General features: G+C 39.4%; 1 protein-coding gene across 1 annotated transcript in view; it reads left to right on the forward strand.

Moving 5' to 3' along the window:
• The window catches only part of Ntrk2 (neurotrophic tyrosine kinase, receptor, type 2), a 363,714-nt gene that overhangs the window by 279,263 nt on the left and 67,706 nt on the right, over positions 1 to 16,745 (forward strand). Inside the window, exon 16 of the mRNA XM_013031082.1 lies at positions 13,321 to 13,493. Coding sequence (XP_012886536.1) covers positions 13,321 to 13,493 — 173 coding nt within the window. The remainder of the gene's footprint in view (positions 1 to 13,320; positions 13,494 to 16,745) is intronic.

Genomic DNA, 16,745 nt, shown 5'->3' on the forward strand with positions numbered 1-16,745 from the left:
ACACACACACACACACACACACACACACACACACACACACACACACACACACACACACACACGAAGTTGCCATTCTTCCTACTTGCTCCCTCCTACTTGTTCTTCTGTTTAGTTCTAGCTCCCAATCATAATTGTCATGGAGATTCTCTTATTTTAAATCCCAACTGCAGTTGTAATCCTACATTTAACCATACCCAATGCCTAGTTTTTATATCCATCTTAGCTTTGCCAAATAAGATTTTATAAACTAGTGGTCAATGGTAAGTGTTTTTAAACAATAACGCTGCAGAAAGAAAGAAAAGAAGGAAGGAAGGAAGGGAGGGAGGGAAGAAAGGAGGAAAAGAAGGAAGGAGGGAAGGAAGGAGGGAAGGAAGGAGGGAAGGAAGGAAATAAAGCATTAGATTCTTAATCAAATCTTGACATCCTTTTTTAGTTGCCTTGAAATTCAAGTGAAAATGTTATCCTGAATAGAATAGACAAAGAGTCTGCAAAGTGAAAATTCACACTAACTGCATGGCTACAAATCCAAGAATTCTCATCCTGTTGACCTTGAGTATGAATGTTTATTGAAATCAGAGATTTTGCTGATGGTAACTAGAATAACTCACGCTTCACAGAAGATACCCATTTTAGAAGATAGCTTCTGTAATTCAGAGGTTCTGAGTTCATCCACACTCACGATAACTTGAATATTTCATGAGGTCCAGGGTGAAATGGACCAGACACACACATGGATCTTTCACAGAACTCCCTCTCTCCAGTCCAATATGTTCATTTTCAAGGCTCTGGGCCAGTTGAAAGTTTTTTTCAAAGATTAAAGGACCTTGGGAGGAAAATGTCTGTAGTTCAGCCCTGACCACAATAAACACACATATTTAAGGAATGAAAAAACTGAACACCGCTTTCAGGACTGCTCAGTCTCTCACCACTGCAGAGTGGATGTTGGGTTTCTCCTCTTCCATTGGAGGCATCCAGGGATGTTTGACAGCCTTTCTGCTGTTGCCTAGCAACTCCTGCAGCATTGATTATGCATGCTAAGAAATAGCAGCTATTGTCCTTTTTTTCCTTCTCTAAGGAAGAGCTGACTTTGGTTTGAAACCCAGAGTTTTGGATTCAGATTGACAGATGTCAGATTGCAGTAAATTATGGTGTTAATTCTCCCAAATGATTTAAGATCTTGGGATAAGATGGAAATGGTTCCAAGGCATTGTGGACTTTCAAGGATACACAGGGGCTGGAGCATTCTTCTCCCACTAGAGGTTTTGCTTGTTTGGGTTCAACTGGATTTCCCTTTTAAACATATATATATATATATATATATATATATGTATACATATACATATATATATATATATGAAGACATTTGTTTTTTTTCAGTGAAATGGATTTGTCAGCCATTTCCTCCCATTTACACTGAATTAGAAATGAAGCTACCTATGGAAAGAATGAAAAGCAGAGAAATCAGTCTTTGATCAACCGAGTTCCTTTACCTTTAAGTTACTCAATTACCAAGGAAACGCTTCATTGAAGTTTCCCTGCATTAACTGTGGATGCATTAGCTATTTTTGGCTCCATGCTGCCTGCATTTCAATAGCTACAATTCTGACAACATTTCCTTGTGCTATGTATGAATGCAAGCTGATTTTAGTTGTGTTATAGATAGATAGACAGATTGATATTGATATATATGATATATATGTATATATATATGCTGTCTGTTTAGTAGGATTTATGGCCTCTCTTCCCTCATACCACTCACTCAGGTATGTTTCTGATAGAGAGAGAGAGAGAGAGAGAGAGAGAGAGAGAGAGAGAGAGAACTGAGACCCCGGGAAGTGAAATAACTATCCCAAGGCATAATTTAAAGAAATTTATGATGCTTCTTTAACTTCTACCTTGACAAAATTTAAAATGGAAATATCTGAATTCAGCATTTTCTTTGGGATTCAACTTTTAAAGCTTACTTTTCATGTTTCTGAATTCCTTTTTGCCAAAAGAGGAAATAGTGGTATTTTTCTCCACTAAGGGGTTTGAAAAAGTTAACTGGTAACTCCTCAGCAAGAGACAGGTCCAAAGCAGGACCTAGCATGTTATTGCTGTTCCTCTGGTAGATGGCCTTCACTTAGACCACTGGTCCAGGCAACTGGATGAGAGCTCATCTGCCAGTTCTCAGCTCAAGTTGCTTCTTTAGATGACTTCCCTTTGCTTGTCTGTCCAACGACATCAGACCTCCATGTTATATGCCTTTAAAGGTATTTGCATTTCTTCTTTATGCATTTGTCAAGGTTTTCAAAGTATATATGTATGTGTGGGATAGTTAATGAAGGACACTGAAAGTCTGTCTTCTCTTTTAGAATGGTATATTCTCCCGGGTGAGAGTCTTGCCTTTTAGTACAGCCTATGTAACATGCAATAAAAGCTTGTTGAATGATTGAAGGGATGATGGATGATGGATGAATGGATGAACATGCTGATCATAGAAATAATAGTTTTTTAATAGGGTATTGGCATTTCTAGGCAAGAAAATGATTTTATCAATAGTCATAGCTGAAAGAAATTATGAGGAGGATTATATTAAAATATTTTTAGTAAGCAGTTGTACAAAGAAGCTACAATTTTATATATCAGGTTATGAGTACAACGCATTTTGATCAATGCCACCCCTTCCATCCTTCTCTGACATTTCCTCCTCCCCCATTCCTACCTTAAATTTTCATAGTTCAATTTTAATATGCTAGAAATATTTTTTCTTTTTAAATTTATTTTTATTGTAAAGGTGATGTACAGAGGGGTTACAGTTACAGAGGTAAGATAATGAGTACATTTCTTTTCCAATAATGTCACCTCTTCCCTCATTTTCCCCCAATTTTTCCCTCCTGAACCCCTCCCCCCAAGTTGTATAGTTCATTTTCCACATAATGTCTAGTGAGTATTACTGCTGAATTAGTTTACCCTTTATTCCATGATTTTATTTTATTTTCCTTTCTTTGTTTGGTGCTGGTCTTAGGTCTTGAGCTCAAGCCCTGGGCATTGTTCCTGGGCGTTTTTTGGTTTTGTTTTGTTTCTTGCTCAGGACTAGTGCTCAACCACTGGAACCACAGCTCCACCTCCATTTTTTTTTATGGTTAATTGGAGAAAGGAGTCTCACAGATTTTCCTGCCTGGGCTGGCTTTGAACAGTGATCCTCATATCTCAGCCTCCTGAGTAGCTAGGATTATAGGTGTGAGCCCTTGACACCCAGCTAAGTAAGAAATAACTTTTTTAATGATTGAGTAACTACATAGATATAGGTACTTATCATCTTTAGCTCAGTGTCCACATTTTGCCAATATGAAAACAGGAATCCAGACATTACTGACCCGTGCAAGGTCATATACCTCAAATGAGGTCATTTGCTGTCAGAACTGGGACTCAAAGTCAATCCAGTGTTCATTGTACACCACATTTTCACTTATTGAATTTTACATATGCTCTGGCAAACCAAATTGAGGAAATTCAACACAATGTCACTGATCAAATAATATAAAGAAGTATGTTAGTTATGCTTATTTGTATGCAAAGATGAGAAGCACTTTCATATTTTCCCAAGTAGAAATTTAATTCAAGGGAGTAAGTGGAAATAGGAAAAACTGATTCCTGAGGGAGAGTTTTGACCTCAGGGAAATGCCAGCAAAACCTCATAATCAGCTTTCCTGAAAAGAATAATATAATGTTTATTAGAAACCCAACTCAAATTAGTTTGAACACAAAAGAAAATTTATTAGCTCCTAGAAATCTACCTTACTTGAAATTCTAGCCACTCTTAACCTAGCTGTAGGCACTGTTGGATCTAGAGAATTAACAGTTCTCTATCTCTGTCTCTGTCTCTCTGTCTCTTTCTCGCTCTCTCTCCCACTTTCTCACTCTGCCTCTTTCTCTTTCTTTTTTGTTTATATTTTTATTGCTTGACTCTGTATCTTCTATATTGGCTTCATTCACAGAAAATTCTATCCACACTATGGAAAAGACTTTTATCTTGAAGCCAGGCACCAGTGGCTCATGTCTGTAATCCTAGCTAATCAGGAAGCTGAGATTAGCAGGATTGCAGTTACAAAGAGAGCCTGGGCATAGAAGTCCACAAGACAATATAACCAGCAAAAAAGTAATGTTGGGGGCTACAAAATTGGCTTACGGGTAGAGTGCTTGCCTTGCATGTATAAAGCCCTGGGTTCGATTCCTCAGCACCACATAAGCAGGAAAAAAAAGCCGGAAGTGGCACTGTGGCTCAAGTGGTAGAGTGCTAGCCTAGAGCTAAAGAGCTCAGAGACAGTGCCCAGGCCCAGAGTTCAGGCTCCCGACCAGCAAAATAATAATAATAATAATGTTGGAGGATTTATTTAATTGGTCAAGTATAGCAGGTTTAAGGCCCTGAGATCAAACTATAGTTTCATCCATATATAAAGGTATGCATACATACTAGACTTCCATCTTTGAAACCCAAAAGATAAAGAGCCTTATTTCCCAATCATTAGATAAAATTACAAGATTTGAATTCTATTGGTTTGTGATGGGTTTCATCACTGTGCTCTATAGTCAGAAGACTGAAATATTCTGATTCCAGATCTGGGCTCCATGCCTACCTCTAGAAATGGAAGATTAGAACAGTTCTACTCAACATACATGGCCCAGATATATGCAAGTATTAACTCCCTGCAAGAATATTCGAGATATCACAGACTAAAGCATGGGGAAAGATATCTGACAGAAAAAAGGAAAGATTTACCAACTCCCAAGCAACTGAAGGGTAGCTTGATCTTACTGTGTCTAGAATAGTTGGAATCTAAACGCTCATTTGGGATCTGAGATAGCCCTTGTGGTATCTCTTGTTTATTTTCTTGGCAGGAAACCCTAGGGATTATCCTCTGGGCTTCCCTGCTAATGTATTGCAGCTGTCTCTTGAGTCTGCTATTTTCCTAATATTTGGCTGTTCCTTCCACACCAACTACTGCTCACACTGTCTCTATGACTCACATTCTGATTTCTCAACAAGGGAAATACGATGGCTCCAATTGTCCCAGTGGGTCATCTGTAACTTCATGCTGGGCCACCTGTCTTCAATCCAGTCATCCAAGGTGGTCATATGGTACTGAAGATTCCGCCATCAAGAAAATAACTAAGCAGAAGGCACATATCTCAGACTATATATGAGACTGAAAAGGGAAGGGCATTATCTCCAATTATAGAATAGTACAGGAAAAAAATTCATACATGAGCAAATGACAAGAGTTCACTGTATCTACTGCTCTACCTCAGCAAGTTTATTTCTAAGATGCTGGTTCTTTTCTTTCCTTCTTTCTCCCAAATGCAAATCAGCAACTTAGTTCTTTTATCCAGATTCTTTCTAGAGTTCCTCCCTGTCCCTGTGCTTACTTTAAACTTTTCCATTTTACACCAACACATGAAATGCTTGTGTCTACAAAATGGAAATTGAAACAAAGAAGAGTGTATTTAGAAACATTTTAAATTCATCAATATTGCTCTAAAAGTAGTTTGTGTATTTAGCAGAGTGAATACTGTGAAAGCACTGATTATTGATTCTACCTTTACAAGGTTCTTGAAGCAAAATTGTAGAACATATAATGATATTTTGTGAAAAGACTTGATCATCTTTATTGTTCACGTATTGTTTAATAGATTTCTTTTGTTCTTTGAGTGTGGGTGCAGTACTCCTATGTGTGTGTGTGTGTGTGTGTGTGTGTGTGTGTGTGTGTGTGTGTGTGTGTGTGTGGTCCTTTCTTGTAGGATTCCCTCCCACACATGGATTAGTTAGGCCCCAATTATTAAGCTACTTCATTCATATTCCTTTCTCAGTAACTTCAACTTTTAACCTTTGATCATGGATCTGTTTTCTGTCTCATTTATCTCTTTGGTGAGCCCCTTTGCTGGTTTATCTCATTTTTTTTCTAGTAAACAAAAACCAAAATAGAATATTGATCACCAGGGTTGGAGTCTGTTCAGCTCAAGGAGAACTTTCCTGCATTAAACATAGCTTGAGGATGTGTTTCAGACCTTTGTATCTTTGGGACATATGTACTGAAATGATTGTACTCCTTTTAATTTACTTTAACATGATTGACTGACCCATAATCAAGTCAGTATCCTGGGCTATAGGCATCTTCATTGTCTAATGAAACAGACAACTTCATGCCAATACATTTAAAACTTATAAAAATGTTTCAGTTGTCCACACTAGAGATCAACTTCTGATTTTTTCTTTCTACTCACAATTTCTCTAATACAATATTCATTAGAAATTAGTTTCCTGTTTTCCAAAGACTCAACATTTTTCTAGCATGCATCTTGATGTAATATGCAAGCTTAAGCCATCAATTTTATCCACCAAATTACTGCAAGTATTTTAAAGTGCATGAATTAGAACTTCCCTTCATGTTTCCCTTTGGGTGGTCGACTTGTTAGAGCTGAGCCCTAAGAGCCAGCACGGCTGTGAGCATAAAGATAGTAGCAATCAACACCCTGGCTATGAATCTTGTATTTGAGACTGTCACTTGGTACATAATTAAATTCCTTTCAAAGGCCAGTTACACACAATTAACTGAGTTGACATACACATGGTATTAACTTCCAGCACAGAGACAGAACCATTTTAGTGCCTTTGATTATTATCATCTTCATGCAATTTACTTAGTTTTTCTTTTTCTAGAGATGTTGGGAGCTATTGCAAGTATATTGCATTATACTTGCTAAGATTTTATTCCTATCAAGTTATTTCTTTCTCCATGTTCATTAAAACATATTCTTCCAAAGTTCACTTGATGAACTGATAGATATTCCTTCTGCATTTGCTTTTAGGGAAGAAACTATCAGAAAGATTTTGACTCAGGTTTATTCTAAATGCTTGGTCAATCATTGCCTGTAACAACCCCATAAGAAAGATGTCTGCCTTACTTCTATTTCAACCTTATATTTTAGAATAGTTTCCAACCTTTTCCAGACAGGTTTACCTATTCATAGCCTACAGAAGTGGCTTTTGTAAAATAGCCCTCTCCAATAAAAAGATAATATGAACCATAAACCTAAGCTATATTTATAATATTGGATTTTCTAGTATGTATATTAAGAAAGTAAAAAGAAACAGATGAAACTTATTCATGTAGCTTATTTTGTTCAACATATCTATAACATCATTTCAAAATATTATTAATATAATATATTAATGAGATTCTAATGATTTTTGTTCATATCCAGTTTCTAAAATCTGGTGTGCAATTTTCAACCGATGTACATCTTAGTTTGGAAAAATCCACATTTCAAGTGATAGTTAGTGACATGTGGCTGATGACAGGCATCTTGGAAAGTATGTACTTAGAAGGCATCAAGAGATATGCACCAAATGATCCTGACCCAGACAAACTCTGGCATATTAATCCTTTCTCAAACTCTCAGTTTGAGAGTTTATTCTATAGACTGGCCATAGGAAGTTTTAATATCTTCTATATTTTGTCTTTCATATTAATGAAGAGATTCTGCTCTTAGAGTCTCTAATGCATGACATAAATTTAAGATCAGTGTAATAAAAAGACACAATTTATACTTTGAAAAGATGATCTTTTTTGTGACTTACAATATCAGATCACAGTGATAGTTCAGATAAATCTTCTTGCCTCCTAACTAGCTTCCTATTTGCCTTAACACTTTTACTATTTCATTTCAGATGAATCCTGGTTTCCCTTTTTGCCTCTTCTTTCTTGTATTTCATCTTCATTATTTCTCATTTATGTGCTGACCTGTGTCTTATGTCACTCCAGTTTTCCAACTCTGAATGAATATCTACTTAAAGTAGTACCTTATTGTGCCTCTGAATGAGACTTCTCCTTGAAATACTTCTTCAGGAAAGGATGGCAGGTGTGAAGTATCAGGAATTGAACCTATGAGGTAGACAGTAGGAATAAGAAAATAGCAATGCTCAGTGATTGGGCAAATATGCCTGTCAAAATGCAACTTGAGTGGAAGGAATTGTCAGGGAGGTAAGCTGACACCCATATTCATGGCCCCTGTTCATTGCCAAGGAACTCAGAAGCCAGCCAAGCTTCGTATAATTGAGTAAGGCGACAATCAGCCATGGTACTAAAACAGAGATGATATTTATAAATAAGGTTGATGGCAAGATTTTCCAACTTCTGATTGCTGTCTGGCTATGGTTCCACCCTTAGAAAAATTCTGTCCTTACTGTGCCAAATTCAGAAGATGATTTTGCCCAAGTTGTTACCACCATATTTTCTGAATCTCTTAAAATAGAATTGAATCATAATTTCACAAAGGGACCCAACATGCAAAAATGGATGGGCATACAGGATGAGGCCAGGCTTGTGAGATGCATTTGTCCCATGAATAGTAAAACTTCCCTTAAATCCAAAAATTTACTGAAGCACAACTTTTAACATTATACTAACTCAGAGTGGGCTCTTTTCCATTGTATTTTGCTTTGAGAACACGGAAATACTAAATTCTTGTTAACTTTTTCAGGTCAGTACACCCAGAAAGAAATTCTTTCCTCCCTCACATTCCTTCCGCCTGCTCTTCCTCTTTCTCTATCTTCCTCCCTCTATTCTTTATCTATGTGACTCTCTCTCTTTGTTTCTCTGTACATCTTCTTCTCTCCCCATCTCTGTTTCTCTCTGTCTCTTCCTTTTTCTGTCTCTCTCAGGCAGAGAGAGAGAGAGAGAGAGAGGTGAGAGAGAGAGTGAGAATCTAGCATTCTTGAACCAATATTCCATAGTTAAAACTTGAGTGCAAAGATAGTATGCAGAATTTGTTCATGCCTGTAATAATGGCCTAAAATGATGAGCACGTTTTCCACAGGAAATAAAAGCAAAGTTAAAGACAAGATAAGGCTTTAAAACAAAGACTGTACTGCAAATCCAGTACATCTCTCCATAGAGATAGGATCTCTGGGAAAAAAATGTGAGCCAAGGGCTGGACTCCATGTACAAATTGATACTTCCTGGAACTTAGACTGATACCCAGGGAGAGGTGGAAGCTCCCCAGAGGCACCCCCTATGCCTAGGATTGATCCTTGTGATTATCCATGCATCTTTTGTCCTCTCTGGACCCTTTTGTGAGCAAACTTAATGTAGGAAATCTTGTTTCAAATTCAAATCACACAGTAAAAACCCTGAGAGGCATCCCAACTTGTAGTGCCACCTACCATCCTTCTAGGGTCCCTAGAAAAGTTTAAAATATTTCTGCTCTCCTTCTATAGTGAAGAAAAGCAGAATTGGAGCAGGATTTGAACCTGAATCAATCTCTCTCTCTCTCTTTCTCTCTTTCTCTCTCTCTCTCTGTGTGTGTGTGTGTGTGTGTGTGTGTGTGTGTGTGTGTGTGTATTCCAGTCCTGGGGCTTGAACTCAGGGCCTGGCGTTATTCCTGAGCCTCTTTTGCTCAAGACTAGCACTCTACCACTTGAGCCAGAGCTCCACTTCTGGCTTTTTTGTTGGTTAATTTGGAGATGAATCTCACAAACTTTCCTGTTGGGCTGGATTCGAATCTCAATCCTCATATCTCAGCCTCCCTAGTAGCTAGAATTACAAGCATGAGCCACAGGTGCCTGATCTGAACCTAAGTCTTTTAATTCTAAGTTAGAATTCCTTCCACTTGGGTGAGAATTTGTATTTTAACTACCAGAAGAACAGATCAGAGGCCATTTGTCCAGGAGAAAGTGTTTTTCCCAGCCCTCTCAGCATTCTTGGAAGCAGGTTCATCAACTTGCATTCTCTCCCTGGTCCTTCTCTCCTTTCCATTCCTTACGTGGGTCCAGATGATCATTCATTTTTCCTTACTTTTCCACTCTGTTACCTAAGCTTTTCCCAGACCTTGTATGGCAGGTTTCTTTAGGTGCTTGGCACTGGATGAAGCAGCAAAAGATACAATTGAACAGGATATGATTCCGTTAGCAAAGATAGTAGTGGACACACACACACACACACACACACACACACACACACACACACACACAGGCACATATCGCAAACCACAATGCAAGTGTGAACAATACTATGACGTATGGTATTTCTCCATGAGTTCTCCATCCTGGAAGTTAACAGCCTCCATCTCCTACTATTCCATCTCATTGCTTCTCCTGCTATTTTGCCACTGAAAGGTTTAGCAAAACAATACAGTGGGGGAACAAATATGAAAACAACCAAAGACATACTCATGCAAAAAACAAATCTAACAAAAATTGTATAGATGAGCATCTAGAAGTTTAGTCTGGCTCTAATACAACTAAAGCCAGGAGACAGAGAACTGGACATGCTCGTCGACTTCACATCCAGGAGAGCAGAGACCCAGACTCAAGTTGTTAGCTACTGTCCATTTTGTTGTTATTAAATGAACAAATGTGCTGTTTCCATGGCAATGGCTATCAAAGCTTTATGGCCTCTCAGAGCACGTGAGGATCTAAATCCGCTCATTTTTCAAGCACAGCCAGTGATGCTTGTAGAGATACTTCTGAGAACCCACCTGCTAAAGTGAGAATGGTAAATGGCAATTCTAGAATTTGGCTTAAGGAGCCACTGTCTCTGGCCTAATGAAAATGGCAACTACAATTCTATCTCTTTCGGTTAAGTTAACTCTGAGGAGAGAACTTTACATCTTACTAAAGATAGTTAAGAAGAATGCTAGATTCTGAAGAACAAGAAATAAAATAGTAGCTGATGGCTGTCCTCTATAATCTTAACTAGGCAGGAGGCTAAGATCTGAGGATCACAGTTCAAAGCCAGACCAAGCTAGAAAATTTCTGAGATGTTTTTCTCCAATTAGCCAGCAAAAAGCCACAAGTACAGTTATATCCCAAGTATCGAGTGATAGACTGACTGCCAGCCTTGAGCAAAAAAATCTAAGAGACTATAGCCAGGCACTGAGTTCAAACTCCAGTATCAACACACACACACACACACACACACACACACACACACACACACACGGTGTTCTGTAACCTTGCTCTACCTCACTCATATGACTTCTTATGTCTGATATGAGGCTGATCCTGCATCTTCATTAACATTTTCTTATGTAGAAAGTGGCCCTTATGTTAATTTGCCTTTTAATCTCATCTTGTGATGGATTTGGTGATAAACTACCCAACACCTTGACCTCAGGAATGAAGGACTTTCTTCATCAGTTGATGGAAAAGTTCTAAGCTGTCTGCCCACTAAAGAGATTCAACAATTCTACTCAAGATGATACTTGCCTGTATAAGTGGCCCCCATCCACTGCCTGATTTATAAAGGTATCTCCCCACGGCTCACCTCAGGACAGCTCTGCAGTAGGTTCATCCTGTGAAACTTATGAAGCTTCTGTTGAGAAGACAGCAGCTTGACATTTCCCTCTGCCAAGTCTTTACAATAGGCTGTAATAAATCCCTTACCTGTTTATCCCTCTCTCAGATCTGCTCCTAAGTGGATGTGCACATCCCTGTCTATAGGAGATCTGGGTTGAGAACAATCCCACAGGGAGAGCAGAGTTAAAGCAGCTCCCTGGGAATGACCACGTGGACTTGGCAGGGTTCTTTGATATTGGAAAGTGTTGGATTTTACAGTCACTACAAATGATAGAGGATGATCATGCCTCCATTCTGTTACAGCACAAAACTATAGTGAATGTTGAGTGTTTATATCTGAAATATAACCTTGATAACAACTACTGCAGTCTCTCTGGAGAAGCGATTCACACCCTTGCATGCCATGTCCATCAGGAGTCGTCCCTGATAGACATTTCCCTCATCCTTGACCTTCCATGGGAAGAAATGATTCCCTCTTCTGCGTTCAGTATTTAATATCCATTGCCTTTATCATTCATTCACAAATATCTACTGAATAAAAACCAACATGTATCCTGTGTTGTATCTAGTACTGGCCCTGCAAAGGTAAAAAGAGCTTGTAATCTGTGCCAGAGAAAAGCAAATCAGCAAAGTTAGAATGCATTGCAGTTAGTGGTATGATAGAGATGACTATGAGGTACATCAAGGTGGGTCATCCAACCTAGTCCAGGGGACACAGGGAATGTGAAAACAATGATGCTTGGCCAGATACCACTTCTCAGAGATGTGATGGTTTAGCTGAATGTTGGAATATTGGTAGATGTTAACAAGGTATATTGGTTTTTAATAGCTTTTCTAACAAATTATTAGAAACTTAGTGACTTAAAACACAATTTTGGTGGTCCCAAACCAGTTTTACTAAGAAAAGTCAAAATGTCATCATGTGCGGGTCCTTCTGGAAGTTCTGAGGTAGAATCCATTTCCGTGTCTTTTCTAGCCACCAGCATCCCTTAGTTCATGGGCCCTTCCTCTGTCTTCAAAGCCAGCAGTGTAATATCTTCCTCACTGCTCTAAACTTCTTTTTCTGTCCTCACATCCTTTTGTTATTACAAGGACTCTTGTTTAACACTGGGATCCCAGGGACAATCAAGTTTATAAAAGGTTTTATAAGCAGAGATGAGTGGATGAGCTTCAAGAAGGAACAGAAACCATGGAAATCATTTGATTCCAACCATGAGTGAAAAGCACAGACTGTAAAACAAGCTTGTGTGTCTAATTCGATGAGAACACACCCATAAATGTGTTTTATAAACTGCAAAGCTCTGTATTCCCACCAGGATTGCTACTCAGTTATTAATGCAAATACCAATTCCTCAGGAATTAGGCTGTTCTCAATCTTTTATATAACGAATGAGATAACTATCCTTCCTTCTAGAATTCTTAGGACCACTGATAGATTGGTGAAGCAACCTTCTCTTTGTCAGTCATGGATCTTGAACTCAGGGCCTGAGTGCTATCCCTGAGCAATTTTCTCAAGGCTAGAGCTCTACCATTTTGAGCCACAGCTCCACTTCCAGCTTTTTGTTGTTGTTGTTGTTGTTGTGTTGTTTTATGTGGATGTTTAATTGGAGATAAGAGTCTCATGGACTTTCCTGCCTGGTCTGGCTTTAAACTGTGATCCTTAGATCTCACCCTCCTGTGCTGTATCTAATGCTGGTATTGCAAAGGTAGAAAGAGTTTGTAATCTATGCCAGAGATAAGCAAATCCGCAAAGTCAGAATGGATTGCAGTTAGTGGTATGATAGAGATGACTATGAGGTGCATCTAAGTGGGTCATCCAACCCAATCCAGGGGATACAGGGAATATGAAAACAATGATGCTTGGTCAGGTACCACTTCCCAGAGATGTGTCATGAGCCGCTAACACCAAGCTTGCAACCTGCTCTCTGATGTCTTCAGTTTAACAGGTGTTGGTTTCCTCCCTCTGTTCTTCTCCTCCCCAGACACTGAAGGATGCCAGTGACAACGCACGCAAGGACTTCCACCGCGAGGCTGAGCTGCTTACCAATCTCCAGCATGAGCATATTGTCAAGTTCTATGGTGTCTGTGTGGAGGGTGACCCACTCATCATGGTCTTCGAGTATATGAAGCATGGAGACCTCAACAAATTCCTTAGGTACACACAGGAAAGGGTGAAGGGAAGCTGGTTTGAAGAGAGAACAAGACGTCCCAAATCAGACCACACAAAAGCCAGTTCCTGGGAAGGGCAAAAGGCCCACTGGATGTTTCTTTGGAACTGTCTTTCCTGATAACTGCAGTAACATATGCTAAAGAACGTAACAGAGATGAGGGAAGGCCATGACACTGCTTTTATCTTCCTTATCTGATCACTCCACATAAAGTGATGCTAATGATTCAATCTGAATTACTGGGACATTTTTATATTGTGTCATGTGACATACCTTGGAAAGGGGCTTTAGAAGGTCTGTAGGAGTTTGTCAGGTGAATATGAGAAGAATATATTCAAAGACAAAAAAAAACTGTAAGAGCTCAGGTACCAAAGTCTAGAATCTAAAGTTGCCAGACTATGTAATGAATCAGAAACAAGGTAGTAGATAAATAGCTAAAGAGGTCAAGACTGCTAGAATGTCATTTAGACTTTATTCTAAGGACAATAGAACAACCATGAAGCCAGTAATTCAGAAGTCCTACCATGGTAAGAACAGAACACAAAGAGCAAAATCATCTGTAGAAAGCATCTGAGACTCCAAGGTCATGCAAAGATGAACAGCTTCAACATAGTGACTTTCATAGTAGGCAGGATCTCTAGAAGAAAGCAAAGAAGAAAAAAGTGATGGATGCAAAATCGGGTCATGACTTATTGATTTATCTGTTTATTTACTTTTATGCCATTGCTGGGGTTTGGGCCCAGGGCCTGGGCACTGTCCTTTAGCTTTTTCATTTGAGGCAAGATGCTCTACCACTTAAGCTATACCACTACTCTGAACTTTTTGGTGGTTAATTGGAGACAAAAATTCTCATGGTCTTTTCTACCCAGGCTAGCTTGAACTGCAATCTGCTGATCTCTGCCTCCTGACCAGCTAGGATTAGAGGTGTGAGCTACTGCACCTCGTTTTCCATTGGATTATTAAATAAAAATAGCATAACCTGCATTTCTAGCATTGGACTGAATGTGTCTTAGTTCAGTAGTGGCTGAGGTGATGAAAGAAGTGAGATAACCCTTGAGGGAAGGTAAAGTTGCTTTGGAAAGGCTGGCCTCCAGCAGGGATGAAGTTGAGTCTCAGCTTATGTGAACTCAGGGCCAACAGATCAGGGTACCCAAGCAGGCAGGGCGAGAAAGGGATGGCACCAGAGTCAGCTTAGAAGGCTCTTAGAATAAGAGCACACAGTAAGTGTTCAGAAAATAGCAGCGAGGATTCCTCAGGTGAAGTCTACTGGTGACCAGGTGATTTCACAAAAAGATGAGAGGACAGTTGAGTTGTCTCTCAATTCAGGATGGTGGTGAACATTCTGAATGTGTCCATTCTAGGGAAAGAAACAAAGGAAATCAAGTCATGTCTTTATTTGCATTAGACAGGGCACAAGTGGGAGTGGTACACGTAAGATCAAGAACTAAAGAGTCAGAGCTCCAAGTAGTGGTAGGCAGGAGACATAGGCTCCCCTGGAGGGCGCCTGGATTCTCCATGGTTGACTGCATAGGTTACATGTATCTCCTAGGTGGGTCTCTATCCTAGAGGGCACTCAGTGACCTACTTTGACTTTGAGCTTCCCTAAATCAAGTCTGGTGCAGATATGCTGTTTTCTTTCCAATTTGGCTGTCTCTCAACTCTGAAAGCTTAGACAGTGTGCTTCATGTGGTAACTTGGTGGAGAGTATAACTTAGGGGAAATGGGAAAGATACCAGAGGCAGACTGACCACTTTCCTTCATGAGCTTCTGTTTTCTGGCCTATGCATGGGGCTCTAGAGACATCTCAGGAACAAATCTGAGGACTGTTGCAAGAGGAGAGAGCCAGCAACTGTTGTCCCCATTATTCTTCATCTTAGCCACATTCTCCTGTATCTTGGCTCAAAGATCCAAACTTCTGTAGAGTGGAAACTTCGGTGTGAGGCCCATACACAGGCCTCTCTGTCCTCCTCCCCTGTATCTCTTGAGTACTACAGAGAGAGCTATGTACAGAAGTCAGCCCCAGATAGCTTCACACGTTGCTGGAAAGATTCAGACATGATGCCACTTAAGTAATGAGTCAGTCTCAGTGAGACTAGAAGAATGAGGAGGGGTGTGCACTGCTGCTTTTAGAAATGTCATCATGTGGTTTGTGCTGTCTGAATCATTTTACTGTCTCTATTCTTGTGGATGTGCATACTATTTGGTTTCCCTTGCTTGGGATAGGTCTCTATTCTCTGCTTTTCCTATGATCAGATGTGTGAGAAGATTGTGGGTAAGATCAGGACTATACAGCCAATTCAGGGTATTGAGAAATAATTGTAATGCATTGTCCTTCAGCAACATTTTTTTTCTCCCATAAGATTGTTGATCTAATTAAATAGCATGAGAGAAGCAACTCCTCATTTTCAGCAAAGCTTTTATTATAAGTGATAAGACAGCTTTTATACTTTGTCTTGTCATATCTACTCATTTTTTAAAAAGATAATTTATTGTTCTTATGAAGATGATGTACGGAGAGGCTGCCATTTCATAGGTCATGTTGTGAATACATTTCTTTTTGGAGACCATGTTACACCTTCATTTTGGACAATGTTCCCCCTCCCTGTCTCTGCCTGCAAGTTGCATAGTTCATTTTCCTCATAGTGTCTACTAAGATCTACTCATTTTTTGACTGTTTGTTTGCTTATTTGTTTTCTTTACGGTACTGAGGTTTTAACTCAGGTCCTTGCCCTTGCCAGTCAGGCACTCTGATTTACCACTCGAGCCACTCTCCCAGCCTTGTCTTGTAAGATGTAATATGACAAGAGAAAAAGAAGTTAAATTTGGTTGAAGCCTAGCTGACCTTAGGAGAAACATATCCACCACTCAGATTAGTTGTCTTATCCAAAATGTTTTCCAAAAACTGTAGCACAATTAATCCAAATATCTTCACCTAGATGCAATTAAATGCTTTTGTGTGCTCAGATAATGTGTGTGTGTGTGTGTGTGTGTGTGTGTACCTAAAAAAAAAAGAGACAAACAGACAGAGATACGGAGAAATAAGGTGAACAGAAAGAGACAAGAGAGACAGAAAAACAGACAGACAGACAGAAAAAGAGAGACAGAGAACCTGAGCTTCAACTTGATGATGCTTTCAATCTTTTAGCTGCCAGCCACTCCCCAGCCTCCTTTCTGCCTTCTGAAGGAACAGGAGCTCAGTTCCTACTTGGCGTCCTGCACAGGGTGTGGGGCAATTGGAA

This window comes from Dipodomys ordii, unplaced genomic scaffold, assembly GCF_000151885.1.
Source record: "Dipodomys ordii isolate 6190 unplaced genomic scaffold, Dord_2.0 Scaffold137, whole genome shotgun sequence".
NCBI lineage: Eukaryota > Metazoa > Chordata > Mammalia > Rodentia > Heteromyidae > Dipodomys > Dipodomys ordii.